The sequence below is a fragment of the Mytilus edulis genome, chromosome 7, assembly GCF_963676685.1.
Source record: "Mytilus edulis chromosome 7, xbMytEdul2.2, whole genome shotgun sequence".
In the NCBI taxonomy this organism is placed as follows: Eukaryota; Metazoa; Mollusca; class Bivalvia; order Mytilida; family Mytilidae; genus Mytilus; species Mytilus edulis.
In genome coordinates, this window is record NC_092350.1 from 22283296 (window position 1) to 22309824 (window position 26529).

Genomic DNA, 26529 nt, shown 5'->3' on the forward strand with positions numbered 1-26529 from the left:
TCACATACCAAAAATCAGCCCAATATCTGAAGGCGTTCAGAAAAAAACTCCGTATAATGGTTTATTGCGGAATGACAGAATGACGGAATTACGGAATTAAGGAATTACGGAATTAAGGAATTTCGGACAAGGGTAAAACTATATAATGAAATCAACATTCAAATCACAAAAAAGTGAAATATACAATTAAACCCGAACCTGATTAAAACTGAATTTAGGAACTGCGAAAGGAACAACAGTTCCTGCTCCACTTTTTAAAATAAAGATAAGTCATATTACATGATTTCACAATATACAAGAGCAGAATAAATCAAATCAAATCAAATTTATTGTACGAAAAAAGGTCTCCAGCCCAGAATGATATAATAGATGTATAAAAGTATTAAGTTCAAAAAATGCACGGCCAATTTGAAAAAAATTGAGATGGATAATAAGAACTGCGTTCGTTTTCTGTTTTAAGCACCGATATTGATTGGTAATATAAAACAAAAGACTCTTAATGTATTTGTATTTATTTTTTTCTCTTAAAGTTTTACAGTTAAATGTATGCTCTCATCCACCAACAATTTAAAATACATACACTCTTTCCTTAACTTTTTATGAATAACTAGTAAACAAAAATCTAATAATTTTTATTTATTAAGAATGATTAACCAGAAAAAAAGAAGAAAAAAAAAAGATAAACGAACAAAGTTGAAGAGCATAATACGAATAAATATAATAAAAACCATTCATACCCTCCTTCCACTTCTAAAAATTGCAACTTTTCATTATGTTTGCAAAAAAAAATTCGAATGGACGCAAATAATCACCGATAGAAATGCAAATACCGGTAAGTGTTCCCCTTCTGTGAGCCGACAAGTGTATCCCTCTGTGAGCCGACAAAATGATATCACGTAAGTTGATGTCGTATTGAACATTAAGTTTTGTAAACAAATGTTCCTACCCCACAAGGAAGTAATCCTAGGAGACGTCACTTGATAATGTAACAATCAACTCAAATATTTTAAATAGTAAGGAGAAAGTTTATTTACATGTCGGGGACAATGATAAATACAAGTAATATATTTATTAGAAATTCCTTTTCATTAAAACGTTACAATGTAATCTTCTGTTTTCTATTGTACCAATGTTGTTTGACTGTTTACTGCTTAACAAAGTAAAAGATTTCAATGAAAAAATAATCAATTCTATAAATCATACCTATAAATCAATTCTATAAAAATATACAGAAGTGGGAAAATGTTGAAAGTAGAAACTTAAAGTGTTGATAACTCAGTATACCTTAACATATTCCAAATAAGTAAAACCTTGGGTTTATTTGTATTTATCATCTTTTCGGTTCATTCGTTCGTTCGTTCGTTTGGTTGTTTTTTGGTTGTTTTTGTTTGAAGTTTTGTTAAGTTTAGTTTGTATTGCTTAATGAATCTTTTAAACGAGTTGAAAATATGATAAAACATTTTTGAACAAACATGCTTTCATAGTGTATTAATTTACATTTCTTTGATTGAGTTAAGCCTTCCAATTGATATTTTATCGTGTGTTTTCTATGTTGTGATGTTATACTATTGTTTCAGAAAAAGGGATTCTAAGGTTTGGTACCATTAAAATGTTTAATCTCGCTGCATATGTTTGCACCTGTCCTAAGTCAGGAATCTGATGTACAGTAGTTGTCGTTTGTATATGTAATTTATACGTGTTTCTCGTTTCTCGTTTTTTATATCGATTAGACCGTTGATTTTCCCGTTTGAATGGTTTTACACTTGTTATTTTTGGGTCCCTTTATAGCTTGTTGTTCGGTGTGAGTCAAGGCTCCGTGTTGAAGGCCGTACATTGACCTATAATGGTTTACTTTTACAAATTGTTATTTGGATGGAGAGTTGTCTCATTGGCACTAATACCACATCTTCCTATATCTATTTGTTTATTATAGATAAGTTACACTAACATAGAAGAAACAGATGCTTACCAGGAAATATTACTGAAAGTCTATACCTTTACATTCAAGGCTAACCATGAATCAGGTATGAATCATATATGAAGGGGAAGCGACCTAAGCTAATTTTTACTGTACACCCTTCTTAATTTGTATCTTCTGTTATGCCAATGGTAGAGATTTAAAAGCATAGGAATGAGTACGAGTGAAGGAGGGCTAAAATCTAGTAAACTCGACTAACTGTACTAGACAATCTCGCAAAAGTTGGATTAAGATGAAATTTATAAAGATAGCAAATCATTGATGACCTCATTTTATCTGTACAAATTTCCGTGAATCGTGGAATTAAGATATTGGTATATGGTATATAGACACTTGCTTATTGTTGATATGAGTATGTTGACCACTATGTCTATTGTGTCGTTTGAATAGAACTGTCATTATCGCAAAATTCCTCGTTGTGGGGATAATAAGACATTATTTTAACGATGAAGTTGTTTACTTCCTCTGGAAAACTTTTAGCAGTTATAATTAGCACACATTTGGGTAAATAACTAATATATAATTAATATTTTCCTTCAATCAAATAAGATAGTTTAAATACACAGATCTAAAGCTTGTTAATTCAATCTTTTTCAGGTACTTCTGGCCATGACATGGATCTTTCAAAATGGTTAGTATTTTCATAATAATTTGTTTAAGGGATATCGATGTATAAACGGTGGAAATTATGGTGGCCGGATGCAGTCATTTCCACTTTTCGTGTTTTCGCGTTTTCTCCTTTCACTTCTCCAACGCGAAATCGTGTAATCGAGAAATCGGCGAGAAAGCGAAATCGAGAAATTGAAAACACCGGAAAATCGGGAAACCGGGAAATTGAAAAATCCAGAAATTGAGAAATCGGGAAATCGAGAAAGTGAAAACACAAAACGCAAAATCGAGAAATTCATTTCACGTTTACGCGTCTTCGCTTACGTGTTTTTGCTTTTTTGCTTTCTCGATTTCCCGCATCCGGCCCCCATAGTAAGATCGTTCTGGTGGTGGTGATGTTGGTGTGTTTTGTGACGGATGTAGGAAAGGGGTGTGATCACGTTTCACCAATATTTGATATTTTTATATTTTGGTAAACAAATTTTTGTTGGAGAAACGTGCTTTTTTTACATTAGGGGTTAACGAAACGTAGGCTATGATTTGAGTTACAGTATATCCCGCTCAAAGTGAAATTTTTAATATGATAATGAAACCGAATGAAAAATTCAAAATTATAAAAGTATCATGATTTATTGTATTGTATCAAAGAGAATTAATATCATAAATATATTTGGTAAGAGAAAACAAAAACTAACAAGAGCAAAATGTCATTGGATTAAATTGTTTCCCCAGCGATGAATAAATTTCTTTCATAACTATCGTGACTTATTTGATCGCTGAACGCCTGCCTAGTAAAGTTTATCATTGGTGTGTCAATGATTTATTGGTTGTCTAACTGTAAGGGGCTTATTCTGTCCCTAGCGGAATGACTTTTTCCCCGAAAGTATAATCGCAAAAAAAGAGTTTTACTAGTTTAGCCAATTGTGTTTCTCCAAATCTGACAGGCTATATGGTGTGGTGCCTGCAAAGATATGCGATTCAGAAGAGAAATCTCAGACAACCATTTACTTTCTTGATTAGCTGATTGTCGTCGCTGCGGTGAGGATGAAATTGTACTTTGTTAATTGTCTACAAAATAATTTTTTTTCATGATCTAACTTTCGATTAGTATTTATTCATCTTGGATCATATATATTTTATTTTTTTTATTCCATAGGTTTTCTTTTGAAATAACTCCGCATGGGGAGATTTTGAACGTTTATCATCCTAAGGAAGATGGTGAAGTATTGGCCACAAAGAAAGGATTTGCTGCTCTGCTTGCGTCGAAACTGCACGGGAAACAGCAGGTATAACATATCGGCATACATCAGTGTTAGCACTACGCTGAATAAACATACACTGTCAGACAGTTTGACACTGATTAGATATGTTGAAGTAAACTGAAAACGATCCAGTTCATTATGGAAACAAGGAGTTCATACCTTTTCAAAATGCCCATGGGGGTTTTACGGGTAAAGTGGTTCTTATAGTCCTACCCTGAAAACCTTCAAGGGGGCCTCGTTCAAATACATTTTGATGTTAATTTTTTGGCTTTTCATACTAGTCATTATAAAATAATTGTTTTGTTTAAAATTGTGGACAAAACTGCTCTTTCAAAATTTTAAGTTGGGAACCTCCATGAGGGAAATCCCCCCACAAATAGTGACAGTTTATGAGAGTTGATTATTCCACATTGTTACGTACATTTCACTGATTTGTATTTAGACTAAAATTCACAAACCAGAAATATATATAATATCGTATTATATGTCTCTGGCTATACAGTTATAAACCGTGAGTGAATTTTCAGGACTTTTCAAATTTGTGTCTACACTGGGTTACACTAATGACTGGACCGAATGACAGGACCGAATGACAGGACCAAATGAAAAATGCTAATAACTTTTTCATTTCTCAAAGGATTGATCTCAAATTTGAAATGTAATAAGATTTTATCATTTGATAAATAGATTTAAGAAAAAAATTAAAAAGTTTTGTAAGAAACTTTAGAAAACGTGACAAAACCAACTCTGATAATGACAGGACCAACATCGAGAATGACAGGACCAAATCAAATTGCTAATAACTTTTTTGTTTTTCAAAGGAATTATTTCAGATTTGAAATATAAAATGGTATGTCATATTTTGAAACCAAAATGTTATAAAAAATATAGATTTATTTTCAAAAACTTTCGAAAACGTGACATGACCATCGCTGATTGACAGGACCAACCTCGACAATGACTGGACCAGATGAAATTGCTAATTTCTCTTTTATTTCTCAAAATATTTTTCTGAAATTTGATATATAATAAGATTTCATCATTTGATAAATAGATTTAAGAAAAAAAAATTAAAAAAAAATGTAAGAAACTTTAGAAAACGTGACATGACCAACTTTGATAATGACATGAACCAACATCGAGAATGACAGGACCAAAGTAAAATGCTAATAACTTTTTTATTTTTCAAAATATTTTTCTGAAATTTGAAATATAATAAGATTTCATCATTTATCAAATAAATTTAAAAAAAATACACAAAAAAAATGTAAGAAACTTTAGAAAACGTGACATGACCAACTCTGATAATGAAAGGACCAACTTCGACAATAACAGGATCAAATAAAAATGCTAATAACTTTTTTATTTTTCAAAAGAATTATCTCAGATTTGAAACATAAAATAATATGTCACATTTTGAAACATTTATGTTATAAAAAATAAAGATTTATTTTCAAAAACTTTCAAAATCGTGACATGATCCCATCGCTGACTGACATGACCAACATCGACAATGACCTGAACAAATGAAATTGCTAATTATTCTTTTATTTCGCAGAATATTTCTCTGAAAATTAAAATATGTGAAGATTATACCATTTTATACATAAATATAAGAAAAAGGTATAAAAAGCTTGCTGAAATGTGACCTGGTTAATGTTGCCAATAACAGGACAATCCTCGACAATTAATGACAGGACCAAATAAAAATGCTAATTATGCATAACATTTGTCAGAATATTCCTCTCAAATTTGAAATAATGACAATTAAGACCATTTTGCACATCATATAAGAGAAATATAGAAAAAAAACGTATTGAAAGCTTGCGGTTGTGTGACCTGACCAACATCGGCTATGATCTGGCCAACTTGATGATTTTACTGAAATTGTTCAATTCTGATCCATAATTAGTAAGATATATCTTATAAATTCAGGAAAATATATTCTATGGTGGTTAAAATTCTTGACCTAGCTACTAAACATGCTAAACGTATGTTGGCAGAGAGTCACAGGACATGCAGAGTCACAGGACAAAAAGACACGAATGATCACTATATTTAAGACGGTACGTCTAAACACTGCTAAGGACTCCTTAGTGCACTAAGGACTATACAATGCCACTAAGGACTAGAAGGAGTGCTGTTGTGTGTATTATTTTTACATATTATGTTAGAGATTGATATTTCATGCATAAATTTCAAATTTTATAGAAAAATAATCATAAATAAACAAGATATTCAACATTATTTAGGCACGTGCCCGTTTTTCTTTGATATGCCGAAAATCAATGAACCGTTTGACACGTGCCAAATGACAAAACAATTCATTAAACAATCATAATCTTTTTATTTTAGGTAATAAACAATTGTATCTAAAAAAATGTATGCTTAATATTTATAATTAAATGTGTTGTTCTTATGAAAAATGATTACAGAACAAATAATTTTGTTTTTGTTTTACTTCTTTCCCGACAAAGTTATTTGCCACAGGTGCACGACTTTGATGTGCGCCTACTAAATGACTAATAAGTTAGAGTGTGGTCAGCTTGTTATGTAAGAGATATGAAGACAAAATAAATATATATATTGATAAGTGTTTTGTTTTTATTTTAATTTCGACAAAGATGCGTGTATATATACAAATGGTTTCACTAAAACAATACGATGGAATTGAGAGAGAGAAAATTATGTGTCGTTCTTGGGGTTTATCCAAACCACTAGTTTTCAACCAGCTTGATATTTGTTTACAAAGGCTCCATACGGCACTTATTTGTTTGTATATTTCGACATTTTATTATTCTTCTAAAAGTAAAAGAATTAAATAAATCATTTCCCGATTTTAAGTCAGATTAAGTTTCATTTTCAAATATATAAAAGAGACAAATGTTTTAAAAATGTTCCGCAGTTTTTAGTACAGTATTCACGAATTTTTTTTCAGTATGTGTAAATTTAGAGCTAAAGATATAATTCTGACAGAGAAAGAGAATGCTTCGTATGAATGCCTTGAAAATATGCCTTTACCACATGATGTGTAAATAATTATTTTTTGTAATGCAATATAATCAGAATATTTAAACCTAAATATATCACGCGAAAAAAAGAAAAAGCCGACAGAAATATTTTCAACTATAATTTCTTTAAATCTACTTTTCTTAAAGAAGAACAAGTATCACAGGCACTTGTCTCAGAAAAGGTATATAGGAATTTTTTTCTGAGACAAATGCCTGTGGCAAGTATGTCAGAAGGAAATCCGATTTGTATTGTTTTTAACAAATTGTCTGCTTAACATATCGTACGAAATAATTTATGAAATAATGACTATGTGCTATGCGCTTTACTCACTGTTGAAGGCCCGAAATATATTACTCAAACGGGTCATATATGAACTTAGTGTGTTGCATGTAGTAAAAATGCATTATCTTATTGGTTTCGTTTTGTCCAGTTATACATTTCTTAAAATGTCTTCATATATGAAAATAAATTTTGAACAGTGCACCATAAGAAACAAACTAAAGTGTTCCAGCTCCAAACCAGTCTATTGTTCAAACGCATGTACGTCGTCGCCTGTCACCACATTAAAGCACGCTTGCAAAAAAAAATAAACAGAATAGAGATACGGGTACAAAACACATTATAGATAATGTGTCCGACCACCTGAAAAATAAAATTGGTTCAAGAGACAAAGAACGCTACGAAATATTAGATTAATTTTTCGGTACTACCGGGCTTATCACAGCCCAATAACAAGATGAATTTAATGAAAACGCAACAAGCATCTGCCGGTTATCCAAACTTCAACACGTACTTTAAAAAAAATATATATAAATGTGAATTAAATATCTATAAAAATTTGTATTTCAGTCACTTATTAATATGAACATCAAATAAAAATCCGACATTAGATATATTTCTCTGGTGACAAATTTATTATTTACAAGAAATATACACTTGAGAAAATACTTCTTCATTCAGATTTTTTTGTTAATAAAATTTCAACAACAATTCATTTATTAGTATCCAACTTTACCAAAAGGATTCCCGTGTAATCAATTAATATGTAATTTGACACGTGTCAAACGGTTCATGGATTTTCGGCATATCAAAGAAAAACAGGCACGTGTCTAAATAATGTTGAATATCTCCTTAATTTATTATTATTTTTCTATAAAATTTGAAATTTATGCATTAAATATCAATTTCTACCGTAATATGAAAAGAAATTGCATGTAACAGCTCTCCATCTAGTTCTTAGTGGCATGTTATCAGTCCTTAGTGCACTAAGGACTCCTTAGCAGTGTTTAGACACACCCTATTTAAGAAAGAGGTCTTGAAATATTTATATGTAATTACATATAATCATTTTATAGTTTAAGAGATTGTTCATTAAACTATAGATAAATTCAGATTTATTGAATTGTCATCATAATATTTCTTGACATCATGAAGCCCAATTTAAGCCACTTTGAAAAGGTATCAAACCTTTTAAAGTAGTCCGTGAAAATGTTTGATTCAGTATATTTTATGAAAATATTTGAAACTACCAAGAAATCATGCATGCAAGGGTCGGGCATACTTCAAGAAATGTTTATTTGTTTATTTATTATGAGGGGGGGGGACTATCAAGATATACCGTGGGCCTGCATATACTCAAGCATACATGGAAATAATTATTTAATGTTCTGAAAATATTTAATAAAACAACGACATGAACTATTATGTGATTTTAATTACTGTCATCACAATCTTTATTGGATTTATCAACTTATTTATGGCTTATGTCACACCTTTTGTTTGTTACCTTATAATTGTTTTCAGACGTGTCAGATTATGTCCGGTAATTAATATACAAAATAATCTGAATGAATGAATGAATGAATGATCTTTATTCTCAACCCAAATACACATAGTTAAAGAGTTAAGATATAGCATGTGTGAAATATAAATTAATATTATAAATATTTACACCAAAGATAAATAAAGGTAGCTTTTTCCCTTATTTTCTAAAAACTTACAAATCATTCAAACTTAATGTGTGTTTTTTAATTATTATTATTAATTTCAACCAGGATTTCTATAGTAGGAACTATGGTCATTTCACGTTTTCGCAATAAAAAAAATCTAGATTTTTTTTTCTTTAATTGATGTTTTAAAAGATGAGATCACATTTTATTTTAAATCTGACATAATTCCTTTTCAAAATTAAAAAGTGAATAGCATTTTCATTTGGTCCTGTCCTTGTCAAGGTTTGCCCTGTCATTGTCAGTGTTGGTCAGGTCACATTACAGCAAGCTTTTAATATTTTTTTTCCTATATTATTCCTATCTTTATGTATAAAATGGTTAAATCTGACTATATCTCAAATTTCAGAAAAATATTTTTTAGAAATAAAAAGTAATTTGCAATTTCATCTGGTCCTGTTATTGTCGAGGTTGGTCCTGTCAGTCAGCGATGGTCATGTCACGTTTAAACTTTCTTTATTTTTTATAACATTTATTTTTCAAAATATGACATATTATTTTATATTTCAAATCTGAGAGAATTCCTTTGAAAAATAAAAAAGTTATTAGCATTTTACTTTGGTCCTGTCATTGTCGATGTTGGTCATGTCATTATCAGAGTTGGTCATGTCACGTTTTCTAAAGTTTCTTACAATTTTTTTTAATTTTTTTTCTTAAATCTATTTATCAAATGATGAAATCTTATTATATATCAAATTTCAGAAAAATATTTTGAGAAATAAAAGAGAAATTAGCAATTTCATCTGGTCCAGTCATTGTCGAGGTTGGTCTTGTCAATCAGCGATGGTCATGTCACGTTTTCGAAAGTTTTTGAAAATAAATCTATATTTTTTATAACATTTTGGTTTCAAAATATGACATACCATTTTATATTTCAAATCTGAAATAATTCCTTTGAAAAACAAAAAAGTTATTATCATTTTTATTTGGTCCTGTCATTCTCGATGTTGGTCCTGTCATTATCAAAGTTGGTCATGTCACATTTTCTAAAGTTTCTTACAAAACTTTTTATTTTTTTTCTTAAATCTATTTATCAAATGATGAAATCTTATTATATTTCAAATTTGAGATCAATCCTTTGAGAAATGAAAAAGTTATTAGCATTTTTCATTTGGTCCTGTCATTCGGTCCTGTCATTCGGTCCAGTCATTAGTGTAACCCGTCTACACTGCGATTTGCCGTTTCTCTCCCCTTACCAACATCGTCCCTTAAATAAAGTGTGGGAACCGACAGTCAAGATATGTTGATATTATATTCCCACTAACATTCCTTTCATATTTTCTTCATTTGAAAGACATTAGGCACGTTTTTTTTTGGTTTTAAACATATAAAATTATCCAGCACTCTGGAACAAACAGGTTGGGCACCAAGTCAGAAAAAGGGGTATTCCCTGTTTTCTTCTTTCGTTAATCAGCAACGGAAAAATACCATCACGCTGATGCTGTGTCATCAAGTGCAGGTGCTGTACAATTTGTGATCAACAAAACCGAAAAGTAAATAGATATATACAAGTTTAAAATTGTGGTCTGTGCAGGATAAAAACAAGGATGATCTTTACAGCATCACTGTGACTCTGGTCTCAGGATGGAAGTGTGACCAGAGGTTTTCCTTGAAAGAGTCCGAGTCGGTGTCAGTTGCAATGTTTCCTGGTAGATGGTTCCAGTCTCGGATTGTTCGTGGGTAGAAGCTGTACTCGTATTCAGAGGTGTTGCATTGTGGCTGCATGATGCTGACTGTGTGACTATGTCGTGTTTTCCTGTTGTTGATGAGGTAGTATTGGGGAATTTCAGTGGCTACTTGGTAGTACAGTATTTTCTGAAATAATATTAATCGATTTGCTGTTCTTCTCGTTTCAAGGGTAGGCCAATTTAAAGATTGTAGAATTGCGGTCATAGAGCCGGGTTGGTAATTGTAGTTCTTGGTTACAAATCTTGCCGCCCTGTGTTGTACCATTTCTATACGTTTTATGTCCTTCTTCCAATGGGGGTCCCATACTGAACTGCTGTATTCCAGGTGTGGTCTTACCAGAGCAATATAAGCGTGTTGTTTAATTTCTTGAGGGCATCTACATGTATATAAATTTCTTCTTACAAAATTCAGTTGTTGTGAAGCTTTGTTAACTTTTGAGGTTATGTGATGGTTCCAATTGAGCTTGCTGTCCAGCTCCACCCCTAGGTATGGGTTATGTTCTTTAAGTTCCAATTTTGTAGAATGTAAGAAGTATGGTCTTATAATTCTATTACGGATGTTATGCGTTGTCTGTAAAACGTAGCATTTCTTTGGATTGAATGACATTTTCCAATCGATAGACCATTTTTCTAGTTCAGTTAAGTCTTTCTGTAATATTTCTGTATCATTATGAGTTTTGATGTCTCTGTAAAGTAGGCAATCATCTGCAAAGAGTCTTATGCTGGTGCCAGTTGTTAAGTTATCCCCAATGTCATTGATGTATATGAGAAATAGAAGTGGGCCAAGTACGGTTCCTTGAGGGACTCCGGATCTTACGGTAGCTGGTTGTGATTTAAAGCCATCTAGGAGTACTGTCTGTTTTCTATTTTGGAGCCAGTTATCTATCCAGTTTACTGTGTACTTATCAATACCCTTTTTCCTAAGTTTGTGTACAAGATGGCGATGTGGCACGGTATCGAAGGCCTTACTGAAGTCCAGTATCAGTATATCTGCCTGGCTTTTGTTATCTCTTATTCTAGCTAGATCTTCTGTGGTGTTTATGAGCTGTTGTTCACACGAGTGGTTTTTCCTGAATCCATACTGGTATGATGACAGGAGATTATTGTTGTCCAGGTAGTTCATAATCTATAATACTAAAATTACGAGGTCCAATTTATCAGCCGGCATCAGTTAAAAACGACATATCAAAGAATTCAACTTTATATATAGCTAATATAGGACAATTGTGTAGATTAAAAATCACACCACTCCAGACCCTTTTGTTTTCCACATAATTAATATTGCCAATAATTAACAAGTTCCGGGTCGAATCCGGTACCGATACCAATAGTATATTCACCTGTTACCTATTACCTTATCTGTACGTTCCGCATCTAACAGGCGCACCACCAAATGATGTATAAAGTAAAATCACAAAAATACTGAACTTAGAGGAAGATCAATTGGGAAAGTCCATAATCACATGGCAAAATATTTGATTTTACTATATACACGGGTCATAATCACAAAGTCGACACAACTAAATTCAATCATTGTTATATACTTTATAATTCAGTCACGGACCCGCGATATCACGGGTTTGTTCTAGTACTACTAAAGATTATGTGTTCCATAATTTTGCAAGGGACAGATGTAAGGGAGACAGGACGGTAATTTGCTGGATCTGTTTTATCGCCCTTTTTAAAGATCGGGATGACATTACCGATGAGCCAGTCTGATGGTACTGTTCCTAATTTGATAGATTTATTAAATATAACCTCCAAGTACGGTGCTATTTGTTCTGCTGTCTCTTTCAGGACTCTGCAAGGTATCAGATCTGGTCCTGTTGCTTTGTTAGGATTTATATTTTTCAACTGTTTGATAATTCCAGGTATCGATATGTATATTGGTTTCATGTGTACTATAGGTCTTGGTAATTTTGGTAGCCTAAATTCAACATCTGTATAGAATCGTATGTCTATTTTCAAGGAACACCCCAGTTTTATGATGTTAAAACCCCCCAGTTTACAGGGACTTCCTTTTTTCTATTTCAATTTATGGCATAATATTTACAAAAAGGTGCATTTTAGCTGCATCAATAGTATTTGTAAATTTCAGGACCAACAAAAATTTCATTGGGGGAGGGGAGGTTTCGATAAAACAAATAGGTTGGGCACAAGTCAGGAAAAGGGGGATATTCCCTGTTTTCAAGGAACCCCCCAGTTATATAATGTTAAAAAAAAACAGTTTACAGGGACTTCCTTTTTTCTATTTAAATTTATGGCATAATATTTACAAAGGAGTGCATTTTAGCTGCATCAATAGTAGTCCAAATAATTATGACGTCTTGAAAGGCTATTATAATTTTTTTCTTTGACGCCTGACGATGTAAGGCGTCAAAGAAAAAAATTATAATAGCCTTTCAAGACGTCATAATTATTTGGACTACATCAATAGTATTTGTAAATTTCAGGACCAACAAAAATTTCATTGGGGGGAGGTGAGGGTTTCCATAAAAATGTCCTGCAATTTTTCGTTGGCATTGTAATCTCTATCCTGCCTTTTAATTTTTCAATTCATTCAGTACTGTTATTTTTATTATTTTAAATCAGATAATAATACTCAAAACTCCTGTCCTGTCTTTCTTTCAGATTCCTAGTCCCTACCCCCATAAAAATCAAATGGTTTCTCCCTTAGTGGAGCCTTGTTTAGAACTCAAAAACACACACATCTTTTGTCATCTCTTTCACAGACTTTTGTTGAGGTATCAATTGCTCCAGGTGTAACTGATCATAACTTTAGGTAAATTCATGGTATATCACCATCTTGGATTGTATAATTGCAGTACAACATCGGTCTAGTTATATATATAATTATTTGCCCAAATCTTAGAATTTGGAGACAGATTTTAATTTATCAGTTAGACTTTATTTATATGAAGAAAAATTGTGATTTATTCAAAATATTTAAACAAATATCAAATCTTGTATTTTAAGAATATTTTTTTTTCAAATATAAAGCCATTTAATGGGAGATACATATAACTCAGTAAAAAATATATATACTGGACTGATAGGGATTTTTAATATTTTTACTTGAAGCAAGAAAACAAATTCGGCGACACCCTTTTTACTATGGATATTGAGCACTATTTACTTGACATTTATCCAGGAGTCAGTTTCCCAAATAAAAACTTATGATTAATAAAATTGAGAATGGAAATGGGGAATGTGTCAAAGAGACAACAACCCGACCAAATAAAAAACAACAGCAGAGGGTCACCAACAGGTCCTCAATGCAGCGAGAAATTCCCGCACCCGGAGGCGTCCTTCAGCTGGCCCCTAAACAAATATATACTAGTCCAGTGATAATGAACGCCATACTAATTTCCAAATTGTACACAAGAAACTAAAATTAAAATAATACAAGACTAACAAAGGCCAGAGGCTCCTGACTTGGGACAGGCGCAAAAATGCGGCGGGGTTAAACATGTTTGTGAGATCTCAAACCTCCCCCTATACCTCTAATCAATGTAGAAAAGTAAACGCATAACAATACGCACATTAAAATTCAGTGTAAGAGAAGTCCGAGTCTGATGTCAGATTGTTCGTATGTCATTAACAATTCAGTATATCGGGTTACTTGCAATAAATTTGAATTGTAAGTATTTTTATGCAGTTAAGCTGCATTATGCGAGCACCCTAGATTTGTGTTCTACCCAATAAATCCTGAAATACTTGCCATTGTTATTATCTAGCTTGTTACTATGTTATATATAACTAATTGAACACTTTTTTAATACTTTTTATTCTGGATTACAAAAGAAATGACCAGAAAAACCTTAAATGATCGTCGATTTATCCAAAAGTTTTAAAGTTACACATAGGAAGTAGTGCTTATTAAAAATCCTTGTGTAGTTCATTATGACTTGTGCTTTTAGCTAAGATGTCAAAGAACAATTGTATGAAATACTTAATCGCCGAAAATCTCTTAAGACAAGCAGTTTAGATTTCCCAAATGACAAAAGTCGTAGGAATATTGTTTGTCATCAATACGTAGTACAACTACGTCAGTAGTCTATTATATAATTCAACTGTTCATGCTGTTGGCGGCAATTTCAAATTAGAAAAAGAAATTTTCGTAGCTTTTCAATTTGGAGGCAGGTGTGCAAATTTAGCGGTGGTCCGAGGTCCGCGACCTTCCACTTTTGCAAGCGGAATTTCGACTAGGATAGTTGGTTTCTAGCTACGCCCGACGTAGTCGCCTTACATTTGAAAGAAAATAAGAAATTACTTTGCAAACCTTTTCACCATGTTCACCAAAGTCTCCAATTAAACGAGCTAAAAACTTATTTTTATCCGATTATTATTCATGACGGCGATGTTCATTTTGTTCAACCGCTAGCTTTATACAGAAAATCGACAACAAAATATTGTATAAATTCGAGTAAAATCGTATCTGATTGACAAAAACAACATTGTAAACATATAACAATGGCGGCCGTGAAGACAAAATCGGATCCGATTCCGGAAGCGGATAAGGGTAATTCCGGGTTTGACGATCATTTACAAAATAAATCCAAGCAGGTGAAAAAATACATCTATGCATGGTAAATGAATATAAACACTAGTATTGTAAACCAAAAGATATATGTAAAAGAAAGAAAAAACAGAAAAATATTTTATTCAGAAACTAAAAATTACTTTTTGATAAATTTTAATTTAAAAATCCAATATCTAACAATATACATGTTCATGGTCACAGTCTAAATTTTCTTTATAAATGATAAATGATGATAATGCATGTGAGATACTTTTAAAGTGTAAACATATTACTGCAATTTCGAGGGGTTATTTGTTTTTTCTCAATTTTGAAGGGTTAATTAAAGTACTGTAAATTCAGAAATTATTGCGAGGTTTTTATGATTGCGAAAAATGCGACAGAGTTATCAACGCAATAATTTAATCTCGCATTTTCAAATATTTTATATGAATTAAACAGGATTTTTCTCAAAATCGTAGAAATTAAAATCGCATTTAAGTCTAAAAAGACTTAAAATGACAAAATCGCAATAATAAATGCACGCAATAATTTCTGAATTTACAGTAGCTGAAAGTTTCATTCTTTATTTTCACAAATAATGCAACTATATTATATATACCTTAATGTAAGTAAATCATATGATATATAGTTGGCATTCTTTGGGCCACTCTACCCCCTCCTGTTTGATAACTTGGAAACGGTCGAGCTCCCCACCCCTTAACCATATGAGGGGCAGATCCAGGATTTTAGGTTAGGAGGGGCGCAAACTTAAATTTTCGCTGAGCAGAGCGAGGCTAAAAAAAAATTGAGGTAAAATTATCGGAATTTTCTTTATTAAGCTGAGAACAACCCATGCTTTGCAAATTTAAGGGGGGTGCAAGCCCGCAACACTCCCCCGTCTGAATCCGCCCCTGCATATATTCAAGAATAGGACAACTATAATAAATAAAAAATGAAATATAGGGGGAGTCCCTGGAGTTACCCCACCCCCTCCTGTTTGAGAACTTGGAAACGGTCGAGATCCACACCCCTTAACCATATATATTCATGTTTGTGACAATATGAAAAATCAAATGAAATATAGGAAGAGTCGCTAGGTGTCACCCCACCCCTCCTGTTTTAGAATTTAAAAATGGTCGAGATCCCCATCCCTTAACCATATATATTCATGTATGGGACAATATAACAAATCAGATGAAAGATAGGGGAGTGCCTGAGGTCACTGTTCACCCTCCTGTTTGAGAACTTGGAAATGGTCAAGATCCTTACCCTAAACCATATATACTCATGTATGGGACAATATAACAAATCAAATGAAATATAAGGGAAGTCCCTGTGGTCATCCCAACCCTCTTGTTTGAGAACTTGGAAACGGTCGAGACCCCCACACCAAAACAATATATATTCATGTATGGATCAATATAACTAATTCAATGAAATATAGGAGGAGTCCCTTGGGTCACCCTACCCTTCCTGTTTGAGAACTTGGAAACCAATGAGATCCCCACCCCTAAACCATATATATTCATGTATGGGACAATATAATAAATAAAATGAAATGTAGGGGAAGTCCCTTGGGTCACCCTACCCCCAGTGGCCCACTGACTGACCCGCTCCAGTCACGCTTCAGTGATTTCCTATGTAAGCAACCAATTTTTTTCCCAAAATGAGGGGGGGGGGGGGCGGGCCCCCTGCCCCCTAAATCCTCTGCCTACCCCTACTTGTTTAAGAACTTGAAAACCGTTGAGATCCCCACCCCTAAATTATATATATTCATATGTAGGGGACAAAATAATAAATCATTTACATTTACTATGGGCAAGTCAGTCAGACCTCATCTTTGATCCCTGTTGTAGTGAACATTTGTCTGATTCGTGTCTCATAACTTTTATACTATAGAACACAAACTCAGTTTTCAGGGATACCAGTCCATTCATACTATTACATGTTCATACTACGTCAAATTGAACTCCTAGCAGTCAAATAAAACCAAGGTTAACTACCAAGTAGAACAACTGCAATCATTGGGAACTTGTACCACTGCAGACTCACCATAAAAAATATACATTGATATATGCATTGCTTTTGAATCCTTGATAACATATAAATTATTTGCCTTAATAAATAAATCATTAAATAAACATGAATGTACTATATATGAATGTTTAATGTTGAGGCAACATTGCCACAGTTTTCATAATTACGGTTGCCTTGGTTTTTGGTTAACTGCCTTCAGCGCTTACAGCGCTTTGATTTTGTGAAACTGACTCCTGAGCTGTACATTTCTTACATTGAAATATTTTGCTCATTTGTAGATTTTGGGAAACAAGAGAGGAAATCAGTGGGTCTATCATACGAAAGAAATAGGAAATGAAGGTAAAATTACCAAATAGGAAAGTAAAATTACTGATGGTGAACTTAGCTTGTAGGCAGGCATACTCAGTTTAGATAGAACTGAAAAGGTTTAATTAGTAGTGTGTACTTTAGAGCAATCAAAACAGACATATAAAATTTCACCTCCCAGTATTTAATTATATTTGTCAAAGTTCTTGGAACAAATGTGTCATATAATATAAATTGGCATGAGTATCATCAGTGCATGTAGTGAGCTATACAAAAGTTTATTCAATAGTTATTACAGATCAACTATTTATGATGTATCATTGATCTATCATATGTTGATCAGTTTTATTAGCATTCTTCTTAGTATATAATATATATGAATTGAGACAAGAGACAGCATGTACAGGTGCTCTTTGATTTTTTTTAGGACCTCATAATGCAACCTATACTGTTGTGGATACTGCCACTGGAATTGAATTCAGGAAAGTACGATTGGGACATCCATTTGTTAATTCAAAGAGTACATTTCAAAAGGTATGGATTATATTTTAATTTGAATTTCTTCTCAATGCGAGAATTAAATGATTCACTCAACTACGTCAGTTGAAGTTAATTTAGCAGGCAATGCATTTCAACATGTGCACACTTGTTTTCTTTCTTCCAAAACTATCTGAACTACATGTATATTCAAAGAGAAATATGCATGAAAGATACATGAAAGTTAATTTTTTGTGGAAGTCTGATTAATTGTATGTAATAATTTACTGTGCATCAGCATTGTTTGTATTTCTATACAATTTATTTTCTCTCAATTACTTTTAAAAGAGTAGAAGGTCAATAGATGAATATGTAAGACGTACTGGTCTGTCTGACAGGACAGAATACGGTAAATTCAGAAGTATTTGGAGGATTTTATTATTGATTCACAGTAAATCACTGTGTGTACGCATTGTTCCTATTTATAATCAATAATGTAGGAATTATATTTTTCTACATGATATGCAAACAGATTGAGAATTTTATATCAAATATGTAATGTTTTCTGACTAATATATATGTTTCTGCTACTCTGTTTTAGACATTACATTTCCACCATGAACTTGGAACCATTCATAAAATTCTCATTGAAGAACATTTTAAAGGTCCTACAACACAATCAAAGTAAGTACAGGTTTTGTAACAAGTAATACTATTTAGATGGTATTTTATGTTTACCATAACCCAAATCTCTTTACGTCTCTTTACATGAGTTGTTCAGGGGAAACATGTAAAGATCTGGATGCCCTTACCAAAAAGTGCTAACATGTTGCACATAAGTTTCACATAAGATGCTCACGTTAGAAACTAACATGATTGCACACGAGTTTTTTAACATGCAAATTAGGTGAGCATTTTGTGAGCAAAAAAATTGCACATATGAAACTAACCTAATTTGCATGTTAAAAACCTCACGTGCAACTGCTCATATGAGCTTTTGTTTCACATGTGCATTTTATTAGATTGCTCATATGAGCAGTTGCTCACATGTTGCACACGTGAATATTATAGTTGACCAAAACAAAATGGCTGCTTTAAAAAAGGAATATTTTTCAAATTTAAATGAAAATCTTAAATAATTCAGTTGAAAATAAAATAACTGATACATCATGTTAAAAGAGTTATTCTTTAATTATTGTCAGTTAATTATGATTTTCATATGATTTTTTTTTTTTTTTATTTAAACAATAATCATGATCATGACTAAAAACATAACATTATATATAAAACTAATAGAGGTACTTGCAAGTTTAGTACACAATGAATGTCTTTGATTAATAAGTACTGTATTTCAAAAAGTTTAAAAAGGAAAAATCTTTATACATGTAGTACTTATTTTGAAGCAACCTGTATATATATTCCCATAAAGGACTTAAAATTGTAATATATTTCAAAATCTGACACAAAAATGAAAATAATGAAATAGAAATGATAACTTACAAATAATTAACCACAGCCACACTGGTTTTATCAGATTTCAACAATGCCTTTCTTCAAATAGCACAATATAGGACTTAACATTTTCCATATCCATCTACCTCCATTTATTGCATGCTTTTCATGAATTTGAATTTACAGGAAGTACATGACTGGGCATGTCATTTTGAAAAAGCTCATATGAGCAATGATGTAGGTTAGTTTTGAATGGTTAGAAGAATGGAAAAACTTTTCAAAGTACAAAACTAACATAAAACTAACATGGATGATAAAAGCTCACCTGAGGTTTGAATTGCACATGTGAGCATTGTGTCAGATTTTTGTGGGCACATATGAACTACCAAACTGCACATATGAGCAACCTGATTTGCATACAATTCTTACTTGCATCTCGTGTGCTTCACATGTGAAACTTATGTGCTTTTGTTAGCAATTTCTGTACGGGTGTTCAGAGGAAACAGCTCATGTAAAGATCTGGATTTCTGATGATACAACTCATGTAAAGATCTGGATTTCTGATGATACAACTCATGTAAAGATCTGGATTTCTGATGATACAACTCATGTAAAGATCTGGACCGGATGTTCAGGGGTTACAACTCATATTAAGGGGTAAAAAATCATGTTAAATTCTGAATGTTTATGGATAACATCTAATGTTCAGCTCTGGATGTTCAGGAACAGCATCTTATGTTAGGCATATCAAGATCAGGGTTAACATCTCATGTAAGGCGCTGGATGTTTAAGGTAACAACTTATGTCTCAACTTTAATTTTGCTTATGTTATTCTTCAGGAATACTGCATGAAACTTTATTTGAACAGTACAATGTATATTCCGCTGTTACATAGAAAAAAAGGTTAATTGGTTTCTTTTGTTTTGTTTATTTCCAGTTTTGACCCAAATTACAACATGAGGAAAGTGAAAGCTGTCAATGAATTCAGTTCTACAGGTATACTTTTTTCAAGGGTAGACTTCTGTTTTTTAGATGGAGATGTCTTTCTACACTAAATGATAGATAACAAAATATAAAGATGTTATTTGGTTTTCTATGATTACCAAAACATTAATTTGTTGTATAACTTTCATTGAGCTGCATTATGATTTCCAATGAGTAGGGTATGCATGCAAATGACTTGTATAGTCACCGTCAGCTGAAATTCATAGCTGTTATCAGTAAAAATAATATAAACTATCAATGGCGTTCACTCGAAATATAATTTTTCACATTCCATTCATAAATTGTCTAAAGAAAAACCACTTCTGACCTACCTTTTAAGTGATCGCACTGTGATTATCCTGACCTTCACATTTTCCAAGACGATTGTGAATGGTGGAATCAGCCATTGTTTTTACCAGAAGTGTTGCTGTGGAGTTCAAGTTCAGAAAATTTACATAAAGAGCAGGAAACTTTATCACATAAATGACAAGAATATTACCGGAAACTCCGAAAGTAACAAATGTCATATGTAAATAAAGGATCCTCATAGAAACGAAGATGGCAGAATTACAATGAAAAACATTCTGGGAAATGTGAAGGTCAGGATTATTACAGTGTGATCACTTAAAAGGTAGGTCAGTAGTGGTTTTTCTTTAGATGATTTATGAATAGAATGTGAAAAACTGTATCTGGAATGAACACGATTGATAGTTAAGATTATTTTTACCGATAACCACTACGAATTTCAGCAATTTTTAGTCAAAAAGTCAAACCCCCCCACTCCAAAGTAAAATAAAAAAAAGATTTTGATTCATGTCTGAGAAATATCCACATGTGATTAATGATTATTTAGAAATTCAGTAATTTAATATATATAATACATTTATAGCCTACCCAGAGATGTCTGCCATTAGCAATGGAAAGCTTGAATTTCTGACCAGACACAGAGCTACTGACCTGCTGGATAAACCAATTACAGAACTACTAAATGGAACAATTCATGTACAACAGGTAAGAATTTAGCATTTCAATCAGCACCAAGATAATTATTTCTGTTGCATGTACAAATTAGATGAATCTTTGTTTAGAATTCTTTTCTGTTTTAATTGAACAGTAACTTTTAAAAACTATATTAATCCTGAAATTTTGAAGAAAAAAAATTCAAGCAGGATTCAAATTTCCAAAGAGTACTTGTATTATTTTCTCTAATAAAAAAGCAGTGTTGATAGGCATATTATATTAACATGTTCACGTGCTGAATATATTGCATATTAATTTGAAACTGTACCTTATGCAGCTATCCATCAGCTCATGTGCTTCTCTAAACACAGTTTAAAAAAAAAAGATTTCTATTCTGTATATACAATCTGATATGAAGCATGCAATTAATGTCAACAGCACATACTTTGAAAAGAGAGACAGACTTAAAATACACTTTTACTACAGTTTAAGAGAAAGAAACCAAAAGTACCTGTGATGCAGTTATGGCAAGATCTCAAGAGTAATGTGACATGTATCAGAGAGGAGCCAGAAGAGGGTTTGTATTTTATTACTGTATAGAACCAGTAATATGGGTCTGATTAGATAGAACATACAAGAAAGAAGTACATATTTTAACAAAATAGTTCCTACGCATAACTGTAACATTGTAAATAAGTAAATTATTTGTTTAATTTGGCATCAAATGATTACTGTAGAACCCCTTGTCAAAGTTTCTTTTGAATAAAACAAATATATATCAAAATTAAATAGGAGGGCTTCTTTTGTCTGTTTCTCAGATCAGAAGTACCATTTATTTTACTGTCAATCATTTGATAACCAGTGCACTCATATATGCGATTAAGAATATGTCCAGTTTTCAGCACAAGCCCGTCACTTAATTTTTAATCTTGAGACAAAATGGACTTTAATAATGAAAGCAATGGGGCGATAGATTAGTGGTTAATTGATCCTAAAGGAATAATCATAGATGTTTTAAGTACTGTATATTGACCTTGGGTAGTAGTTAATAATTGAAGATGATTACTGCCGATTGCATTGAGTGTTTAGATAAAGATAATATCTTTAGTTAGCTTGCTTGCTAGCTGAACCATGAAGCCATTATTAGGTTAGGTAAACTACCCGCCTTTAGGAGTAGACGATCTATCTGTGTGTAGGACTGGGATAGGAGGGTAGTATACCTTACCTGATAATGACTTTACAGTTCAGCTAGCAAGCTAACCAAAGATTTAATGTTTACCTACACACTCAATGCAATCGGCTGTAATGATACTGATATATTACAGGTTCCCCCATTGCATCCTATTGTTTCCTGAAGTCACTTGAGATCATGAAGCTGTTGCCTGATGAAGAGATTGTTAAAGTGGCAGATTTCTACTTCATTCAACTTAAACCATTGTATGTAAAATTGTATAGATAGAAATACATAGTTATGGGGGAGGGGATAGATCACATAATAGACATCATCTGGTTAGCTTTATTTTAAACTCCTCTCTGCTTGTGGAATTTGTGGTTTCACATGACATATTGCAGTGAGGTGTTCATTCTTCAGGTATCAAGGCCATATCAAGCAATTTGCATATGCCCAGATATTTAATTGGCTTAAGGATTTGTAGTTATTTATAGATTATCATTGGTCATCTCAACGAGAATGATTTTCTCGTTTGAGGGGGTAAAATGAGAAAAAAAATTGAGTTGAGATGACCAAAGATAATATACTTATCTCTGTTTTACCTATGACAACCTTGTTCAAAATTTCATTGACAACGGCCACATGCTTCCGTAGTTTCTAGTGATAACTTTTCATATCACTCTACTTCACTGAGAAAGGAAATTATCTGTCAGTGAGATCAAAGCAAAATTTTGTAAAATAGCAATAATATCTGTTACCATATACTACTTAAGAAAACAATGTTTATAACAGTAGAAAAATCAATAAAAAAATAAATTAAAAAAACTCTGGAAATTTTCATTGTACTAATAAACTCAAAATCGTTAACTTTTTTTTGGTAACTTTTTTCAATTCCTGCATCTGCACAGAAATCTACTTCTCTTTTCCGGTCTCGTTTGCATGAAACTTTGAGTAAAATATCATTTTTAATTTGAAAAAAAACGTAACCTGATGGTATTTCTTTGTTTACATTGCATATGACGTCATTTAATTAACGTCACAACTAAAATCCCTAACAACAGAACCAAAATCGGAAACGTTACAGTATTTCTGTATTGAAATTAAAATATGTTTGAATTAAAAAAAGGATAATTCATACAGACTTTGTCCCTTTTCACAGGTAATGCCTGCCTTATATTAAAAATTACACAGAAATAGTGCATTTACAATTTACAGACAATAGAAGTCACTTATATTGCCAAAATATATTTCTTTGCTTAATACAATGCAATATTTAAATGCTAAACATTGAACAGAAACAAGAAATAAAAAGAAAATTCTAGTCCATTGCAAGCAAGGGTTTATTCATCACGATGTTGCTTGAAATTTTTTTGCTGAAGGTTCATCCTGAAAAGTCAGATTTTTTAAAATTTCAAATTTCAATCGGTTTATTCAGTGATCAATGTCAAATTCAGGTTAATGAGAAACAAAGAAGCCACAGAAATAATGGTTGATGTTTTTGGGGCCTTGGGAACAGAACTTACTCAACATCTTTTAGCTGAGAAAATTTTGAGAGCAAACAGAGCTAATCCTACATTGATTGTACGTTTGATGACACATATAGTTGGCATGGATGAACCGCCAGTTGAGGTATGCCATATTCAGGTTACATTTTGACCACTCTATTTAATTGGACAATTGTGTAGGCTGATATTGTCTCACTCTTAGAATGTTAGATTTATTGAAATGTACAAAAGTCTTTTGTAGACCATTAGTCTTATCTTTTGACTGATCTTGTTCATATCTAGACCTAGGTAACATTGATGTTTTGTCATGGTTAAAAGTTTATCCTATTATAACTGATGGTTCGTTGTACACATGTTTATTTTTAGATAGGTATGTATTGTGTGCAATGTAAAATAATAGGTGAATATTGTAAATTCAATATATAATCTCGTACAACATGAATTAAGTGATATTCAGATATAAGTTCAATAAAGAATTAATCCTTAAAAATATTGTAGAACATTACTATAGCTATGGAAGATATTTGTTTCAAACCAGAGAAGTTTCCTAGTTATATGTATGAAGGTGACCTTCACAACAGAGTACTTCTAGCACTAGGTTCAGTAGCACACAAGTTATCTAAAGCCGGACAGACAGACAAAGCTACAGAGATCATCAACAGAGTTCATAATATGATTGGACTTCATGGTTAGTATATAAGAGTTAGATTGGTCTCAAATACACTGTAAATGTAAACCAACTTATTTTCACAAATACACTTTTTTTGCATTAAGCCCTTACTTTCCCATTTCTTTGTGGTTTAATTTCGGGATTATCAGATTTACTTGTAGTAGTTGAATAAGGAACAATGCAAGTTTTACATTTGCATGACAATTTATATTCACGTTATTTTTGTACTCTAACAAGTCACAAAAATGAATTGCTTGCAATAATAAGTTGATTTACAGTATATAACTTTTCCTTGTTAAATTATAACTGTTAAACATGAGTCATGACATTATTGGTCACCACAATTTTCATTTGGGATCTTAGCAGGTTTTTTGGAGGGATAACAGGGGTGGGGAGGGGGGGAGGGTCCTTTACCTTAACATGAATTTAAACATTTCAGTATTCAATATAAAGTTGTTAATATGCAACATCTTAAAAATGACCTCACATAACTCCAGCTAACTGGCACAGATATTAATCTACATGACATGAATTTGTGCACAAACTATTTTAATTTTTGATCGAGTGATTTTTTTAGTATTCCCATACCAAAACATTGATTGTATTTTCTGCTTACTGGTATATAGTTAGGAGATGGGATGCCAATTACGTTTTCCTTGCAAGACTCACATTTTATTTGGTTAAAATAACCTTCCTTTTCTATAGATCCTTGGTTATACAGACAGAAACGGTCATCACAGTCCAGAGTACAGAAGATGGAGTATGATCGTTATAGAGCAGTATTACTGGAAACATTGGGAAATGCTAGAATGGATCACTCTTATGATTATATCATATCACACATCAATACTACCAACTCACCATGGATCAAACGGGCGGGAGTACATGCTCTTAGGAAATATAACCATCATGATGTAAGTATTACTGGAAACATTGGGTAACGCTAGAATGGATCACTCTTATATATGATTATATCATATCACACATCAATACTACCAACTCACCATGGATCAAACGGGCTGGAGTACATGCTCTGAGGAAATATAACCACCATGATGTAAGTATTACTGGAAACATTGGGTAATGCTAGAATGGACCACTCGTTTCATTTCATCATCTCTCACATCAATACTACCAACTCTCTGTGGATTAAACGGGCGGGAGTAAATGCTCTTAGGAAATATCATAAAACCACCATATGGTAAGTTTTTATACCTTAACTTATGTATGAACAGGGATACGTACTCTTGGAAAAATGTAAGTTAAAACAGTATTGTGATTTATTTGTAAGAGTCAAAGTTGGTCATGTTGGCCATTTACTTGCTGTCAAAAAGTTTAAACAACAGTTTTATGTCATCTTGGTCCCTGACTTATTACAGATCCAATCCATCCATTTTTGAAGGCTTAGAGTGTATTCCCTTTATAGATGTGTTAAGCTTAAAAAATGGATAAAATTATATTTATTTTCCATTTTACAGTGAAGGGTATTATATAAAAATTTGATAGGAAAAGTTGTGGATGTTTGTCAAATGTTGATATGAAGATAATATGTTAGATACATTTCCTACTGTAGACATATACACACTATGCCAATTAGATTGTACTTGCCAATTAAATTGGTTTTAACTTTCAGGCAGCCAATGTATTGCTGACCACTGCATTATATGACGATGATGAGAATGTAAGATATGAGGCTCTGCTGATGTACCAAGCTCATCCAAAGTCTGTCTTACTTAATCCATTAAATGCCAGGTAAAACAGATAATAAGTAACCTGTATGTTCCTACATCATAATACTGCATCAGTGGTCTAGAGGTAGCGGGCTCACCTTGAGAGTGAGATGTTGTGTGTTAGATCCCTGGGTTTGTCACATCAGAGTTTTTAGAATTA

General features: G+C 32.4%; 1 protein-coding gene across 1 annotated transcript in view; it reads left to right on the forward strand.

Annotated features, from left to right (window-relative positions):
• Window positions 1-26529, forward strand: part of LOC139481085 (uncharacterized) — a 68231-nt gene that overhangs the window by 3411 nt on the left and 38291 nt on the right. The window contains exons 2-15 of the mRNA XM_071264175.1: window positions 1934-2024; window positions 2576-2609; window positions 3744-3873; window positions 17393-17453; window positions 17848-17954; window positions 18499-18581; window positions 20287-20345; window positions 21223-21344; window positions 21780-21870; window positions 22619-22730; window positions 23919-24093; window positions 24468-24657; window positions 25345-25553; window positions 26273-26391. Coding sequence (XP_071120276.1) covers window positions 1934-2024; window positions 2576-2609; window positions 3744-3873; window positions 17393-17453; window positions 17848-17954; window positions 18499-18581; window positions 20287-20345; window positions 21223-21344; window positions 21780-21870; window positions 22619-22730; window positions 23919-24093; window positions 24468-24657; window positions 25345-25553; window positions 26273-26391 — 1583 coding nt within the window. The remainder of the gene's footprint in view (window positions 1-1933; window positions 2025-2575; window positions 2610-3743; window positions 3874-17392; window positions 17454-17847; window positions 17955-18498; window positions 18582-20286; window positions 20346-21222; window positions 21345-21779; window positions 21871-22618; window positions 22731-23918; window positions 24094-24467; window positions 24658-25344; window positions 25554-26272; window positions 26392-26529) is intronic.